The 18,632-nt window shown below is 38.2% G+C and overlaps 1 protein-coding gene and 1 pseudogene across 1 annotated transcript; both read right to left on the reverse strand.

Annotated features, from left to right (window-relative positions):
- Window positions 1-3,205: 3,205 nt before the first annotated feature.
- Window positions 3,206-13,481, reverse strand: LOC131525919 (HLA class I histocompatibility antigen, alpha chain E-like). The gene is made up of 7 exons (XM_058753920.1): window positions 13,098-13,481; window positions 8,051-8,299; window positions 7,566-7,820; window positions 6,811-7,086; window positions 6,479-6,604; window positions 4,634-4,663; window positions 3,206-4,339 (listed from the first exon to the last, which is right to left on the reverse strand). The coding sequence occupies exons 1-6, from the start codon at window positions 13,159-13,161 to the stop codon at window positions 4,656-4,658; spliced, it is 978 nt and encodes a 325-aa protein (XP_058609903.1). The 5' UTR covers window positions 13,162-13,481; the 3' UTR covers window positions 3,206-4,339; window positions 4,634-4,655.
- Window positions 13,482-14,868: 1,387 nt separating this feature from the next.
- LOC131525190 (uncharacterized) lies at window positions 14,869-16,945 on the reverse strand (annotated as a pseudogene).
- Between the last annotated feature and the right edge of the window lie 1,687 nt (window positions 16,946-18,632).

Consider the following 18,632-nt stretch of genomic DNA (forward strand, 5'->3'; position numbering starts at 1 on the left):
TTCTGACCCCTGGATTGTCCGCCTCTGGTTGTGGGAAAAGTGAAATCGTAAAAATGTAGTCCATTTAATTTCACTGTCAATAGAGAGAAATACAAGTGATTTGTCTTAAGGAGGCAATATAACACAAGAAGTGCATATAATATAATGTTTCAAACACTGTCTAGAATAGGGTTCCTCAAATCTTACCCTGGAGGGCTAATCCACTGCAGAATATAGCTCCAACCCTGATCAAACTGACCTGTCTGTGATTTTCTAATGATCCTGAAGACATTGATTAGCATGTTCAGGTGTGTTTGATTAGGGTTACAGCTAAACTCTGCAGGAAAGTGGATCTTGTGGTCCAGATTTGAGGATCCCTGGTCTAGAATAGTACAAGCTAGAACACACGAGATGCATTACTGTATGTCATGAACTGAAATGAAACAGGTTTCATTCAAGTACCAATGACAAAAAATAAACAAATCTACAGTTAACAAGAATTCACAGTAAACGAAGTCATTACTTGAATTTCTGAAGATTTTAACACTTGCAGTCCTGTTTGGTGAAATCACACACTTCATTTATGAACATAACAATACAAAATACAAATCTTATCATAACCCTGATAGCAACAGACTCCGGAACGGATCCGCAAAACGGGTCCGTATCGGAGTCCACTTGCACAGCGCAGCGGATCCGGAACAGATAAGGATTACGGATCCGGACCGGATCCTTATAATTAAGAGACTAATTAAATGATGATTGTGCATTAGTGATGAACACCTGCTGTTATTGAGAATTACAGAGGATCGGCTGTTGATGTTTTATTGGATAAAATGATGCCACCATCATGGAGAGCAGTGCTTGCTTTAGTTGGGCTCTTTGCCCTTTTAATAACTGAAAGCGGATTGCTTTTAAGCAGTTGCAATATTGTTTCACAACAAACGTTTGTGCATTGCTGAAGTAAAAGCTTGAGGAAACAGATGAGCTTATACTTGGCTTTTGTGTCACTTGAATGAACATCATGAAGGTGTCTCTCTTTGGTTTGTTGACTGATAGTCAGCTATTACAGAACTGTAAAATGTACTGTTGAACAAATGCCATCGTAATGCTTGAATATTGGGAAAAGGACTATATTGTTCAGGCTTTTAGACATGAACACTTATCATACGATCCTCAACAGTGGTGACAATAATTATTCATACTGCAGTGCATGATGGGAGTTTTACTATGGTGTTACCCAGCATACATTGCAGCATGAAGAATTTTGTTGGTTGTCACCATTGTTGAGATTCATATGCTGGTTCTTGATGTCTGTGTGTGTCTAAATAGTTCTGGAGTTTAAATATTTACATGCATTACATAGATTTAAAATTAATTCACTATAACTACTACAGCGGTAATTTACCCAAAATTAATTATTTACATATTATATATATATATATACATATATATACACATTTTGGATTATCTCATCATATGAAAACAACTAACAGTCGCTCACAGCACAGCACTGACCGCTCTGCTTTACAACAGCACATGCAGTGTTACAGAGAGATCTAACACAGGAGTCAAGGGTCAAGAGCCCAACTAAAGCAAGCACTGCTCTCCGTGATGGTGGTATCATTTTAACCAATAAAACATCAACATCTGATCCTCTGTAATTCTCAGTAACAGCAGGTGTTCATCACTAATGCACAATCATCATTTAATTAGTCTCTTAATTATACGGACACGGATAGGGTCTGGACCGTATCCGGTCCGGATCCGTAATCCTTATCTGTTCCGGATCCGCGGCGCTGTGCAAGTGGACTCGATACGGACCCGTTTTGCGGATCCGTTCCGGAGTCTGTGGTACCTCCGGGGCGGATCCGATCCGGAGTAATTTTGCTATCTGGGAACTTATTTTTGATGATTTCTTTCAGTTATTAGATTGTTTTGCTTAGATGTTTTCAGTGCATTAATACGAGTTGGAAATTGGTGAAGATCTTTCTACCATGTAGATCACGTTGCTCCATGTCCAGTTAATAAACACATATTCACACTTAAGACATTTATTTCTGATATTGCACACTGAACACAACACATTGTCCAAAGAGGCACATTTATGCATTTGTCTGAAACATAAAATAGACTTACAATGCGGTCAAGCTTGTAAATTTAATACATGTTTTCTCTGGGAATCAAATGCATGAAAACAGCATTGATAACACTGTGATCATGATTAACTGCTACAGGAACATTGGAGACACAGATATCAATGCAGAATCATTGTGTTAAAAACTCAAATCGGGAGCTGCAGATTTTATTTAAACTGTAACATTTGCAGTAAATATTCCTGAATTTTATCAAAATTTCTATTACAGTATTTTTGGTCTGCCAATATACCTTATGACAAATATAATTTTTATATGACAATTTGATTACAATTTGATTACAAATTGTAGTTAATGATTTCAGTTTCAGTAATTTCAGTTGATTTCAAAATGTCTACACATGCATATGGTCATTTAAAGGAACACTCCACTTTTTTTGGAAATAGGCTCATTCTCCAACTCCCCAGAGTTAATAAGTTGAGTTTTACCGTTTTGAATCCATTCAGCGATCTCGGATCTGGCGATAGCACTTTAGCATAGCTTAGCACAGATCATTGAATCCGATTAGACCAGTAGCATCGCGTTCTAAAATGACCAAAGAGTTTCGATATTTGTCCTATTTAAAACTTGACTCTTCTGTAGTTATATCGTGTACTAAGACCGGCGGAAAATGAAAAGTTGCGATTTTCTAGGCGATATGATTAGGAACTACTCTCATTCGGCGTAATAATCAAGGAACTTTGCTGCCGTACCATGGCGCGGGAGGCGCGGTGATACGCGGCGCCTGAAAGTGGTCCCCAGCTGGGTAAACTGGTTATAATATGGCTGGGGACTGCTTTCAGCGCTGTATACTGCGCCTGCAACAAAGTTCAGAAAATCGCAAGAATCGGTCATTTTCAGCCAAATCGCCCTGAAAATCGCAACTTTTCATTTTCTCGCCGGTACTCTATATAACCAGAAGAGTCAAGTTTTAAATAGGAAAACTATCGAAACTCTTTGGTCATTTTTGAACGTGATGCTACTGGTCTAATAGGATTCAATGATCTATGCTAAGCTATGCTAAAGTGCGATCCAGAGATCGGCTGAATGGATTCAAAATGGTAAAACTCAACTTATTAACTCTGGGGAGTTGGAGAATGAGCCTATTTCCAAAAAAAGTGGAGTGTTCCTTTAAGACTGAGTCAAATTCAAGCTTTGATAAGAAACGAGTCATACAGTAGATTAATTGCTTTACCAATGTGGTTTACATGCATACAGAGACTGGATATCAAAATATACAAATAAAATGGAACTGGCTTTATTTTTTTTTTTAAATCAATAATTCTGTGAATCTGATCCTTAGTAGCTCTTTAAAAAAAAAAAAAATGTTTTTAATATAAATCTTTAGTACTTTTCACCTTGACATCTTTGTGTGTGCTTTTGCTTTTTTGTCATTGTAAAACATACATAGGCCTATGAGTGATATATGAGCAAATAATTATGAGCTTTAAACAGTTTTCCTGAGCAATGAGATGCTATTACGGTCATGAACTGAAATGGACCCGATGAGGAGGTGATTTATCAGAAAATATACATATTACTCGGGTAGCAATAATAAACTAAAATAAAAATAGCTTAAGATATAAAATAACTTTTGAAAGTTATTTTTTTCAGTGCTGCAGAAATTACACACTTCACCTTTAAGAAAACAACACAAGACTACAACAACTGAGAATATAGCTCAGTGACCAGAAATGATTGAGCGTGAAATTCTTCATCATTTGCTTTGAAAAAACAGCTTAATGAATTCAGTTGTACAGTAATCAGTTTTGTCAGAACAGAAGCATATATACTATAAGCTATTATAAATCATTTCATAATTGACTATGTCAGTTTGCCAGAGAATAGAGAATTACATTTCATGTTACATGTTTTATGTATTTTTCATCCTTTGAAATGTTTCAAGAAACTCTGAAATTTGGAAAAAAAAGTAACAATTCAACTGAGCACAAAGAAAGATAATAAACATGTCATGCAATAATATTCTGATTAAAGTGAAAAACAAAAACATACTATTTTTTTCTTGCAGAATGGAGCTGGAATTTAAGAATACTTTTTCTCTTCAGAATGCACCAAAATGAAAAAAAAATAATAATAATAATTAGGGTTATATTTAGTGCTCATGAACCTGTTCACATCCCAGTCCATCCCTACTGAACCTACTGGATTTGATTTTTCCAGCTTTCTTTGCACAAAGACAGACAGCGGACGTGATGTGGAGTCACCTGTGTGTGGAGGATGATAATATATGGTTTTCATCATAATAATACTCTCCTCTCCTCAAATAATTGACTCTCTAACACTAGAACTCTCTATTCTTTTTCTATTATATCTACTATAAATATATATCTATTATAAAAAACTTGCTATGTGTACTGCATTATACAACTGGGACTTGTCACAGCACTTACATAATATTGCTCTTTTGTTAGTTTGATTGCTTCTATTGTTTTAATTTCGCTTTGGAAAAAAGCGTCAGCTAAGATACTAAATGTAAATGTCAAATCATAACTACTCACCTTACATATCCCACTTGTAACTTCACAGACCTAGAAAAGATAAAGCATATCATAAAACTTCATATATAACACATACAAGCGCATCTCAATAAATTAGAATGTCGTGAAAAAGTTCATTTTTTCTTGTAAGTTATTTCAAAAAGTGAACGTTTCATATATTTTAGATTCATTGCATGTAAAGTAAAACATTTCAAAAGGTTTTTGTTTTAATTTTGATGATTAGAGCTTACAGCTCATGAAAGTCAAAAATCAGTATCTCAAAATATTAGAATATTTACATTTGAGTTTCAATTAATGACCATCCCTACAGTATAAATTCCGGGTATCTCTTGTTCTTTGAAACCACAATAATGGAGACGACTGCTGACTTGGCAATGATCCAGAAGACGAACATTGATGCCTTCCATAAAGAGGGTAAGTCACAGAAGGTCATTACTGAAAGGTGTGGCTGTTTACAGAGTGCTGTATCAAAGCATATTAAATGCAAAGTTGACTGGAAGGAAGAATTTGGGTAGGAAAAGGTGCACAAGCAACAGGGATGACTGCAAGCTTGAGAATACTGTCAAGCAAAGCTGATTCAAACACTTGTAAGAGCTTCACAAGGAGTGGACTGAAGCTGGAGTCAGTGCATCAAGAGTCACCACGCTCAGACGTCTTCAGGAAAAGGGCTACCAAGCCACTTCTGAACCAGAGACAACATCAGAAGCATCTTACCTGGGCTGTGGAGAAAAAGAACTGGAATGTTGCTCAGAGCTCCAAAGTCCTCTTTTCAGATGAAAGTAAATTTTGCATTTAATTTGGAAATCAAGGTCCCAGAGTCTGGAGGAAGAGTGGAGAGGCACATAATCCATGTTGCTTGAAGTCCAGTGTGAAGTTTGATTTGGGCTGCCATGTCATCTGCTGGTGTTGGTCCACTGTGTTTTCTGATGTCCGCAGCCATCTACCAGGAAATTTTAGAGCACTTCATGCTTCCTTCTGCTGACAAGCTTTATGGAGATGCTGATTTCATTTTCCAGCAGGACTTGGCACCTGCCCACATTGCCAAAGGTACCAAAAGCTGGTTCAATGTTGGTGTGCTTGATTGGCCAGCAAACTCGCCTGACCTGAACCCTAGAGAGAATCTATGAGGTATTGTCAAGAGGAAGATGAGAGACACCAGACCCAACAATGCACATGAGCTAAAGGCCACTGTCAAAGAAACCTGGTCTTCCATACCACCTCAGCAGTGCCACAAACTGATCACCTCCATGCCACGCCGAATTGAGGCAGTAATTAAAGCAGTACTTACCAAGTATTGAGTACATATACAGTAAATTAACATACTTTCCAGAAGGCCAACAATTCACTAAAAATGTTTTTTTTATTGGTCTTATGAAGTATTCTAATTTGTTGAGATAGTGAGTTGGTGGGTTTTTGTTAAATGTGAGCCAAAATCATCACAATTAAAAGATCCAAAGACTGAAACTACTTCAGTCTGTGTGCATTGAATTTATTTAATACACAAGTTTCACAATTTGAGTTGAATTACTGAAATAAATGAACTTTTCCACGACATTCTAATTTATTGAGATGCACCTGTACATACATCATTGTTCTCATAAATGTTTATGTCAAGCTGCAATGATGTCACACTTCTCATTCATTTGTTATAATCTTACTTTGTAGTCTGTGTCCATCAAATAAAACTCAAAAAAAGAAAAATGAAAATTATCATCATTTTTTACTGTCATACAGTATATACTGTTAATCTGTCCATCCCTTCTTCATACATATTAAAATGTATTAAAAACAAGAATTTTTAGAGGTTTAATGCAACAATGATCATGCTGAGTATTTATAACTCACCATTTGATCTTCTCATTTTGTAGATGCAGCAAACAATCATAATGAGAAAGACTAGAACTGCTGCTACTGCTACTCCTGCTGTAACAGACTGCGAAGATTCTGTTTCACAGTTAGAACAGATTCCATCTGCAGAATGAAAATGAAATTAATAAATAAAATCAAATTTTATAATAAATTTTAATTTAAAAAACATTATAAACTATAGAAATACATTAAGGCACATTAAATGTAATTGTTTGTGGCCGCAGCAACAAATATCTATTTCAGTATTATCATGTTCTCCTGCTACAATTTACAAATATGTGAGTGACTGTATTTCTGGTGATATTTACCCCATTCTACTGAAGCTGGTTCTGTCAGACTGCTGTGAATGACAAAACAGTCATAAAATCCTTTATGGTTTCTGTCAATCTCCACACTGGTTCTCAGCTGAAAGGTTTTATCATCATTTGGTCTGATTCCAGATGATATTTGGTTCCCAAGTACAGTTCTGTCCAATCTGATGTTCATCTCAACATCTTTGGGGTAGAAACCAGTGGTCAGACAGCTCAGATTCAGTTTACTGTGATCAGGAGATTTCCTTGCAAAGACATGAACATCTGGTGGACCTGGAGCATAAAATAACAATGCAATTAACAAACAAACATTAAACATTCTGTAATTGCTTTCTGTGCTGTCAAAATTATATTCTTAATTTCCTTAAAACAAAATCAGATTTTGTGTCTGATCAAATTATGATCAATAAGATCAATAATGTTTTTCATTACTTTACCTCATCAAAATAATGTAACAAATTTTAACTTCATTGTTTAAGGTATATGAGATTGAATTAGATGCATTTTAAAAATAAGTCAAGAAAGGACGTGTACAGACAGTTGAGGTGGATTTAAATTGAGGTGGATTTTTATTTTTATTTTTTTTACAGTGAAATTCATACAGGTTTGAATATTTAAACATTGCTAAAAGTGTCTTCAGTGTGGTTGATAATGATGAAAAATAACCTCTCTACCAAGACAAAATTAGAAAAAGTAAAAAAAAAAAAAAAACACACACAAGAGCTAATTAAAGCATTGCAATTAGAACTTACTCTTATATGTGTTGTCAAATGTGGAGATCCACTTAGAGCAGTTTACGAGGAAATCTCTGAGGAATGGGTTTCGTCCAGTTTGATGATCCATTTTGGTTTCTATGCCTTTATCCAGCCATGGAAGAAGGTCATACTTTAAGGTAATAAAATCCTTTCCATCGTATGCAAACTCATCAAAGGCCTTCCGACTCTTTACTGTTCCATTAGAAAGTTTTTCCAGCTCACAGCCACTTATTCTCTGGAGTACATGGAGCTCTACAATCACACAAAATCACACACAAAAATCACACACACATGTATATATATATATATCTACATACATACTGTATGCGTGCGTGCGTGCGTGCACGTAATTGGTGGGTGCCTTTTGAGGGAGTAGGGTATATAAATACTCAAAGTGGCCATTTGATGAAATGACACCTTTGTTTTTATTCCTGAACTCATATGTTGATTAGATGTTGATAATAGAAAAGCACTAAACTCACCAGAACACTCTGCAGATGGTGTGCAGCGTGACAGATCATATAGATAATTTAAGAACTCTTCTCTAGTTTCAGGCGGTTCTGCAGGAGCTTTGTTCCAGTCGTCTACAGTCAGATTGTCTCTTATCCAGACTTGTTTTTCATTACTGTAGCGAACAATCTGTATGTTATCAGATTCACCCACAGCGCTGAACACTGGAAATGGACCTGCTTTTGTCAAGCCTGTATACATGTAGTGGAGGGAGTGATTCTCTGAGCAAGATAGAAAGCACAAACAGTGAAAATTAGCCTTAAACACCGTGTCCTAGCTGTTTTGACATATTCATTCACAGGATATGCATTCTTGATATCAACGATTCAATTTTCACTAGTTAAAATGATAATTCTTCACAGTAAAACCTCCAGTGTTAAATCAACACTCCCAGTGTATATATAATCCACACTCAGAGTCAGTGTTAAAGTTAATGAGATAATTAGTTTAGTAACTGAGTGATGATTGAGCATTAATGAAGAACACCTGCTGTTAACAAACTGAATCACTGAAAGAAAGAGAAAGAAGAACAGAAAAAAGAGACGAGACGAGCAGAAATACAATAACTACAACTGACTTCAGTCACAGCCTTCGATGAAATCAACACAAGATAAAAGAAGACATTAAATCTCTCAAGATCTCAGCAGAGGATAATTAAACAACTCCATAAACAGCATCACCAGCTTCACACGTTACTAACTAGATTGACTTTAGATGTTGATGTTTTAGTTTTGTTTGAATTACCATTATCGAGGTCAGTGTTTGCTTTAATTGGGCTCTCGACCCTTGACTTAAAACATTACAATTTCTTTGGCTGCTGTAACTGTGTTTGTTTAGACATGCTTTTTATAGCAATCGGGTGTTGAGGGTTAGACTTCAGTAAAGAAATCGCTAGCATTTAGTGATTTCTATAACTGATTTCATTCCGAGCACGTCATCAATTGATTTCTTTTTTTTTAATTTTGTTCGCATAAAATATAAAGCTTGATCCATCAGTCTTAAGATTAATTTGAAAGACTTTTAAAAGTAAATCTGCACTAAAAGTTTCAAACTGCATTATCATACAGACATCAAGAATCAGCGTATGAATCTCAACAATGGTGACAATCAACATATTCAGATAAAAAGATCATCTGTGAACATCACAAAACATGCTACTAAAAGTCAAAACACAATAGCAAAACAAAAGGAAATAGTAAGAATAAAAGAATATACTAAGACAGCTGCATAATTTATTCATGTCGCATTGCATGCTGGGAGCCATGGATGAGTTTTGATTGGTGCTCCCAGAATGCACTGCAACATGGAGATTTATGTTGATTGTCACCATTGTTAAGATTCATATGCTGATTCTTGAAGTCTGTTTGATGAAGAAAAGTAAACCTTCAGTGCAGAATAAGTTTAAAATTTTAAAACGGTCAGGTCTTAAACTACACAATCTCAATAACAAAATTAGTTAATAACTCTACCAGTGACTATACTCTAAGTAAAATCAGTTATTCAAGCCACTATATGCTGATTATGTCTTTTTTATTTTCGCTATAACTAACATGTCTAAACAAACACAGTTATAGCAGCCAAAGTAACTGTGAAGTTTTAAGTCAAGGGTCAAGAGCCCAACTAAAGCAAACACTGACCTCGATAATGGTAACTCAAACAAAACTATACATCAACATCTAAAGTCAATCTAGTTAATAACGTGTGACGCTGGTGATGCTGTTTATGGAGTTGTTTAATCATCCTCTGCTGAGATCTTGAGAGATTTAATTGCTTTTATCTTGTGTTGATTTCATCTAAGGCTGTGGCTGAAGTTGTAGTTCTTGTATTTCTGCTTGTCTCGTCTCTTTTTTTCTGTTCTTCTTTCTCTTTGTTTCAGTGATTCAGTTTGTTAACAGCAGGTGTTCTTCACTAATGCTCAATCATCACTCAATTACTACACTAATTATCTCATTAACTTTAACACTGCTTCAGTGTTACTTTAACACTCTGAGTGTGGATTATATATACACTGGTAAAAAGTGCACTCAGGTACGCAAATGCCATGAGACTAGGTTGGAATTAAAATTTAAACTAGTAACAGTTTAATTCTTGATATCACGAAAAATGATAAAGAAAAAAATCAGATTAAAATGTAATTCTGAGCTCTTTCAACTGAAAGAAACTTGCACGGGCTAATCTCATGCTACCAGTCAAAAGTTTTTGAACAGTAAGATTTTTTTTTTTTTAAGAATTCTCTTCTGCTCACCAAGCCTGCATTTATATATTGTTATTTATCTGCCATAGTCTGGTATATTCATCATTAAATTATGCACATATCCAAAAAGAATTCATTACTACACAGCCTATCCAAAAAGGAATTCATGAAATCTGAAATAACAATGTTTACTACACTGTAAAACCCGACAAGTTAGGTTAACTCAAACCGTTTGAGTAAACCGATTGCCTTAAAACATTTAAGTTTTCTGAACATATTTCAGTTGAGTTCAGTTAAGTGATTAATTAAGTGCTGATTGAGCATTAGTGATGAACACCTGCTGTTAACAAACAGAATCACTGACAGAAAGAGAAACACAAGAACAACAACTGACTTTACACACATGCTTACATGAAATCAACTGAAATAAAATACATTAAATCTCAAGATCTGATTAAACAACCCCACAAACAGCATCACCAGCTCCACTTATTAATAACCAGACTGACTTTATTTCTGTCAGACATCTACAGAAGATCTTATTGAGAATTAACTAAGGTTTAGATGTTGATTTATTGTTTCATTTGAAGTAACCATGTTAGAGATCAGTGTGTGCTTTAGTTGGGCTCTTGACCCTTGACCCCTCTCAGGCTGTTGTAATCATGTGTTCCTCGAACATATTTGTTGTAAGTCAGAAGCCCAGAGAAAATTATCGGTAGTTGCTTGTTATATATTTATAATGACAGTCATCTGTAAGTGAGCTGATCTCGTTGAGAGTGAAGATAGATTCATTGTGTGTCTAATCTCTGGTTAAACGGATGTTGTATTGATTATAGTAAAAGTGGTTCTAAGAGCCACTGGTTCTGTGACAGCCAGTTAATATAAAGGACTTTCTAAACAGTTTGTCCACAAAAAGTTTTAATCTATGGCAACAATTAGACTCACACAGACATCAAGAATCAGCTTATGAACCTCAACAATGGTGACCATTAAAAAAAAAAAATAAATCATGCTGCAATGCATGCTGGGTACTAGCATAGTACAAAACTCATCCATGGCTCCCAGCATGCATTGCAGCATTAATTTGTAAAACAAATTTTTAGATGTCTGACAGAAATAAAGTCAGTCTGGTTATTAATAAGTGGAGCTGGTGATGCTGTTTGTGGGGTTGTTTAATCAGGTTTTGAGAGATTTAATGTATTTTATTTCAGTTGATTTCATCTAAGGCTGTGGCTGACGTCAGTTGTTGTTCTTGTGTTTCTCTTTCGGTCAGTGATTCTGTTTGTTAACAGCAGGTGTTCATCACTAATGCTCAATCAGCACTTAATTAATCACTTAACTGAACTCAACTGAAATATGTTCAGAGCACTCTTAATTGTTAGTTTTAAAAACTTAAATGTTTTAAGGCAATCGGTTTACTCAAACGGTTTGAGTTACCCTAACTTGTCGGGTTTTACAGTGCATTTAATCCTCAGAGAAGTTATTCATGCTAAGTTTTTGAAAACAAAATGTTGTTTAGACATGTCCTTTAAATGACACATTGTTCAAATGATTAAATAAAGGCTTTACAGAAGGTTTTTGTGTTATTGAAAATGAAATGAAACAACAAACCATTAAAATTTGTACAAGTTATCAAAATTATGTTAAGCTAACTTAATTGAATTGCACCGAATTAACATAATCGAAGCATCTAAAATAAAATAATAATGTTAAGCTAACATAACTGAATTATGTTAGGATAACTTAAAAAGACTATGTACACATTACTTTTTGAAAATACATCTGATTAACACAAAAGTATTATAATGAAACCACATAAATGTGTAGGACACTGTGAACTCAAACTAAATGTGTGGAACCAATGTCCATAATTCAATTGAGTAAATCCAACAAATCTTTTTTTTCAGCGTAGTTACCAAGAATAGCCACGTGCATGATTACTGATATCAAAAATAAAAATAATTTTCTAGTAAAATTGTATTTCTGACATGTAAAATGGGAATTTCAACTAGTAAGAAATGAATTCTTGATATCAACAACAACTGAATTTGAATGGCAGCCTATGGTGACATTTAAGTGAAAATACGTCTTGCCAAGGCTTGTCTCCTCTCAGGTAGCATGTAAAAACTATATGCAGGCAGTGGCTTGCACAGAAGGAGGAGGGGCACCGACCACTGCCCTTGTTGCGCCATTTCTCCCACTCCAGAGATCTTTGCACGCCATTAAATGTAGGGTCACACCAGCCATTCAAACTGGAACGTAAAATCCACACTAGAGGCTTAGTAACTAGTAGCCTACTTAGTCTGAAACTAACTCTATAGCTATTCGGTTGCACCATTTGCTCTTAAATCTGAACATAGCCACACTCTGAAAAAGCTGTCTTTTCAAAAGGTACACCTTTGTTCCTTGTTTGTCCCTAAATGTGCATGTTAGTACTTTAAAGGTGCGCATTTTCCTGCAAATAACATTCAGAAACTGTATTTAAAATACAAATTGATCATCAAATAAATACTGATATTTAAAAAAAAAAAAAAAAAAAAAAAACAGCCTAAATTTCTTTTCTTTTTTTTTTGATTGATTTTTCTATACACTCAGAGTGCTAACAACGCACTTTTATTAACAATGTTCTCCCTCTTAAAATGTAAATGTCAGCATTGTACTTGTCAACATTAATAATATATCCAATTACGTCTGTGGTAAAAACAAGAGCTTATTTATGCAGTTCAGTCAATATTCTATTTTATTCCAATTAGTAGCTATAGCCTACATAATGACGTAACTAGATCTCAAATCTTTTACAGTCGACCAGAAAACTCTGTGCTTACCTGGTTTCGCATTGCTTTGAAGAGAAATGAAAAGAAAAAACCATAATAAAATTGGCCAAAACATTCTTGACTATATAGAAAACGTTTTAAACGAGAATCAACTATTGCAGTCCTTTTATTTCATTCGCGTGCTCTGGACAGATCTGCATTAAAGTGGAAGTTTCTTCTCTTCCAGGTGTTATTATTGAGCACATTGTTGCCCCTCACTGGCTGCTGATGAAACTACACTTTCGTTTTCCAGCCGTATATTCCATCCAATACTGAATCTTTCCAGCAGAGGGCAGTAAATGAAATAATCGCTAGAGTAACTGGAAACGCCTCTTCATGAGTCCCAATCAGAATCCTTCTCATCAGACGGGCCTACATAATATAACACTAAACCTCAAATCCTCATGTTTAAAGTTTATTTCAGAAAAAATAAAAATAAAAATGAATGAAACTTTCTTTGCTAAAAAGAGAAACATCTTTAGACTGATTTATTGAGATCTGATTTATGTAGAACGTGATTGTCCTCACTGAGATTAAAAATCTATTTTCCAGGAGTGTCCTGGCCAGAATAGGGGGCCCAGTTATACAAATACACGCATGACAAACAACAGTACATCACAACAATAAAATATTACAGCATTAGAAGCATTTGCAGATCATTAAATAATTTTCTATTGCACGCAAGTAGTTAAAATTACTAAGAGACACCGACTGATTTAGCCGCAGTTTAATTTGAAGAGAATTCCAGTCTGACGGTGTAGCATATTCAAATGCAGTTTTACCTAAATTAGTTCGAGCTGAAGGTACATAAAGATTATAAAAAAGACTGGGAACGCAATGAATAGTTAATAACTACTTTTTGTTGAATCAAACAACAGAGACAGGATGGCAAAAAACCCAGAACAGCTTTGTAAATCAATAAGTACCAATGCATTTTCCTTCGAACAGCAAGTGAAGACCATGCAGGCAACTCTATTATAGTATACAATGATGTGTACAACATTTACAATCCGTAATAAATCTTAAAGCACCATGATACACAGCTTCCAAGGAGGCAAGAAGATAATGTTCAATGTTCAATTTATTTATAAAGCACATTTAATACAACTTTAACGAGTTCGTTTGCCCATATAATCACTGGGAAATAGAGTAAACTTATTTGGCTTGCTGTCCACTGATGGGTGGCTCGATGAAGCAGTTTCAACTCGAGCTCTGATAAACCCCCCAAAAGCGCAGAATAGATTTGGGACAGCAAGTTGGACATAGGGTGAACGAGATCTTTGAAGATGTAGGTGCTCGGGATACCTCAAATATTGAAGACTAATGGCGATACCCCCCAAAAGACGTGAAATTTTAAGATATAAAAGGATGGTGGTGAGAGAGCTACGCTTGGAAGTTTGATTAGAGTGCATCTCGCTACTGAACTGCTGCGGCAGTGTATTTCTGGAATTACTCCTGCGGGAGTATCTCAGGACTGGAGGTTTGAGTGCGGGGCTGGAGAACACCCTGCCGTACATCAGTGCCATGGAGCCCTATGGAGTCAGATATAACAAGGGGCTTCCCCAGATGTCACGGATGGGGCAGGGTGTCCTCGGTCCGGAAGGGAAAACGGGCCACTGACGTCCAAAGCGAACCCGCCCCCCGCCGCAGAAAGAGGGAGCCCACGATGAACAGATAAACGTAGGGCTACCATCCTTCCAAAGCGAGGGTTTTGGATCACGTGAGGACATGAGGGCCCGCTGCACCCCAGGGTCAGATGAACGTGGTACCTCCAGTCCGCTTGTTCGGATTGGAGGGCTCTCACTGCGGTCTGAACGGGAGAGCCTCCATGGTTAATAACATGGAAGATCACACAGCGATTCAGAGAGGGAGAGCCCCCACTGCGCCCGAACGGAAAGCTCACACTGCGATTCGACCGGGAGAGCTCCCACGCGTTTTGAAGGAGAGAGCTCCCTATAAGAATCAAGGGAGATCTCATTCTGCCATCAAAACGGGAAAGCCCACACTGCAACTCGAACGGGAGAGCCTAGATGATATCTGGACGGGGGAGCCCACACGGCGATTCGAATGGGAGAGCCCAAGGGTGGTGGCTCTCACCGATCCGAAAAGGGAGAACTCTCACTGCATCCAGATAAAAGAAGGGGAGCCTGACGGGGCTAGGTAGGCGAGAACATGCAAAATATTGGGGGGTCCAGACTCAGAAGGATGCTAATGATTGGTGAGCTTGTCTAATGTGATGAAGATCAGTTCGAACATATGATTCGAAGGTATGAGATGACCAGCGACCCAGCATTTTAATTTGGTGTTCGGCTCTCTGGGCTGCTGTGGTGGCTGCCCCTATGCGGAAGGAATACTTGTAAAATGGTATTGACAGAAAGGGTATGGAGGTGACTGAGGGGGTGGTCTAGAGGAATAGGAGTTCTGAATAAGGAGGAACTGGAGTTGGGTTGGAGTCTGCCTCCGGGGCCAATGTTCTGAATTTCTGAAAAAGAAAACGAGATAAACCGTCAGCGATTTCATTTTGATGACCGGGAATATGTTCAGCTTTAATGACAAATTGGTGGCAGGCGGAGATCCAAACTAGACGTCTTAGAAAGGGCATGATTTTTGGAGCGTTAGAACGGCCTTTGTTGATACAGTGCACGGTGGCTGAATTATCACAATGGAACAGGATGTTTTTGGTTGACCATTCGGAGCCCCAAAGATAGGCTGCTACTACTATGGGGTATAGCTCGAAAAGGGCAGTTGATTCGGCAGCTTGACTAGAGTTAGAGAGCTCAGGTGGCCAGGTTGAGGCGAACCAACGTCCTCTATAGAAATCTCCGAAACCTGTGGAGGGGGCAGCGTCAGTGAATAAGGAGATATCATAAGGATGTGACAAAAAATCATCGTGGAAGAAGGTTATCCCATTCCAATTCCTTAAAAACGTGATCCACAATTTCAAGTCTGCCCGACAAGGTTGATTTAGAGAAATTGTTTGTTCTAGACGGGAAGCTGACGTAGCGAGAGTTAGCAGGTGGGAAATGAAAGGCCGGCCTTGGGGAATTATGCGCATGGCGTAATTTAAATGGCCAAGAAGCGAAAGCAAGTCACGCTTGCTGCAGTGACAAGTTTGAAGCGATCGTGATTATTCGATCAATTTTTTCTTTGGGAAGGGAGGCCTGGAATTTGACAGAGTCGAGGAGGATACCGAGAAATTCCAAGGATGTAGAAGGGCCCTCAGTTTTTTCGGCAGAGAGGGGAACTCCTAGTTTTGAAAACACTGATTGGATGACAGTTAGGTGTTTGGCTGCGGGAAAATGACTTGGAGAAATGACGAGAAAATCGTCAAGGAGATGGATGAGGTATGGGATGGCGTGATTGTTTAGTAAGATCCAGCAGAGTGCTTCGGAAAGCATATCGAATATCTTTGGACTGCTTTTACAGCCAAAGGTAAGACGAACCGCGAAGTAGAATTTCTCCTGCCAACGAATGCCGAACAGATGCCAGAAATTTGGGTGGATGGGCATGACTTTAAAAGCGGATGTTATGTCGACCTTTGCTAGCCACGCTCCGCGACCAGCATTTTTGATGAGGAAGATTGCTTGGTCGATGTTGTGATAGTGTAGGGAGAATTCGTCTAGAGGAATTAGACTGTTGATACTGGGATGGGAATTTCCGTGAGGAGCGGAAAGATCAATGATGAGTCGTTTTTTGCCTGAAAATTTCCTGGTGGCTACTCCTATAGGACTTATGCGAAATAATTCAAAGGGAGGAGAATCGAAAGGGCCAATCATGAATCCTGAATCCAATTCTTTTTTGATGAGGGCTTCAACTGTGTTAGGTTCCGCTGTTGCAGATTGCAAGTTATTGCAGATCATGCTAGAATTGGGTATGCTTTCCAAACCGGGGTCAAAACCTTCTTTCAAACCCGAAAGAAGGAATTGAGTAAATTTTAGGTCTGGGTGATTTCCCAGTTCACTAGCTAGTGAAGAAATAATGATAGGAGAAGAAAGATACTTTTGTAATTTTTTATTAAAGTTAGCAGACGAGCGGCGAACAGGGCAAATAGATCGTGCATGAGCTCCAACACAGAAGTTACAGACATGGAGGAAGCGGCATCGTTGTCTGCTGCAGCCTGATGAGTTAAAACTGTTACACACTTGTCTGCCTGACGCTGAAGTGAAAATCTGGTCACGATCACTTCTAGAGCGAGGGATGTATGAGGTGGATTTTGGAGCTTGAGAGATCACTGGATTGGTTGAAGGATCAGGGTTGGTTAGGGGACATTCTGAGGTTGAATGAACAATGGATCTGCAGATGGCGCAGGAGAGGCTTCGAACTCCTAGAAAAACTCGGTTGTACAATTCGAGGTCCAGAGCTCCCCAATAAGGACATTGGTTCCAGTGGGTGACGCGGCTGAGCATTTGGCTGCGAAAAGCTTATGGTAGGTATAAAAATGACTACCTCCGAACGAGAGACTGAGCTCTGCTACGATGGAGAGATAGTCATTTAGTTCTCTGCGTCTGTTGGGAAATGAAGTGCAAATAACTTCTGTGTATCTACTGAAAGCTATGCAGAATTCTGCCAGTGTGAGAACACGTTTGGATTGAGGTATGGAATTTTTTAGATTTATGGTTAAAGGGCCACAGTCAAAAGACCGGTGGGATTCATTGGTGGGAACAGAAGTTAGCAGAGAAGGAAGATCAATATCTACACCTGATAGAATTAGGGAACGGAGGTGAGATGAGACTGGAGGTGGATCCATGGCGACTGCGTTGGGAGGAACTGGAAGAAGGACCGCTGTGGCAAGAGAATGGGCTGGCAAGTGGATTAGACCTGAGGAAGAAGATGCTGGGCAGGGAGCCCTAGAAGTGACTGTTGTCCGAGATGGCAAGGAGGAGCTGAAGCGAGAGGAGGGGGAGGGTTAGCAAGGAAGAGGGGGGAAAGAGTCCTTTGCGGAGGCAACCTCGCGCTAGGGACTGCGCCAGGGGGAACATTAGGAGGAATTTGAGACCCAGAAGGTTGAAGAAGGGGATGAGACGAATTGACGTTAAAGGATAAAAGAGGGGGTGGGATCGCTAGTGAAGGCAACCTCGCACTAGGATCCGCTCTCTGAGTAGGGGATGAGAAAAATGAAACCATCTGAGAGGAAGTTGCGCATGGGTTATCAATAGAAGGAAGGACGGGAAAAAAGGTTGAGATAAATGCGTCTTGTCTAGGAAGTGAAGAAGCCTGTAAAAGAGAATTTGTGAGCGTTGGAGGAGCTGTGGAACGGTTTCTTGCGGCCGCTGTTGTTGGCCGGGCGGAAAGGCCGGCGGACGAGGAAGTACGTGCAGCTGTAGTTTTTTCCCCCCTTGTCTTTGCCGCGGCCTCTGGATTAGCGTGCTGAACGCGTTCGGAACGCCGAACCGGAGGAGACGCAGGAGTGAATGGGGACTGGTTCTTCTTTTTTGAAGTTGAGGAATTTGTTGGAATGCTGGAGCTGTTATTGTGATTAGAGAGTAGGTCGTAGAGTTGAGCTTTGGATGATCTGCGGGAGAAATGAAGTCCGGAGTTGGAGAGGGC

The sequence above is a fragment of the Onychostoma macrolepis genome, chromosome 19 (genome assembly GCF_012432095.1).
Source record: "Onychostoma macrolepis isolate SWU-2019 chromosome 19, ASM1243209v1, whole genome shotgun sequence".
NCBI classification, from domain to species: Eukaryota; Metazoa; Chordata; class Actinopteri; order Cypriniformes; family Cyprinidae; genus Onychostoma; species Onychostoma macrolepis.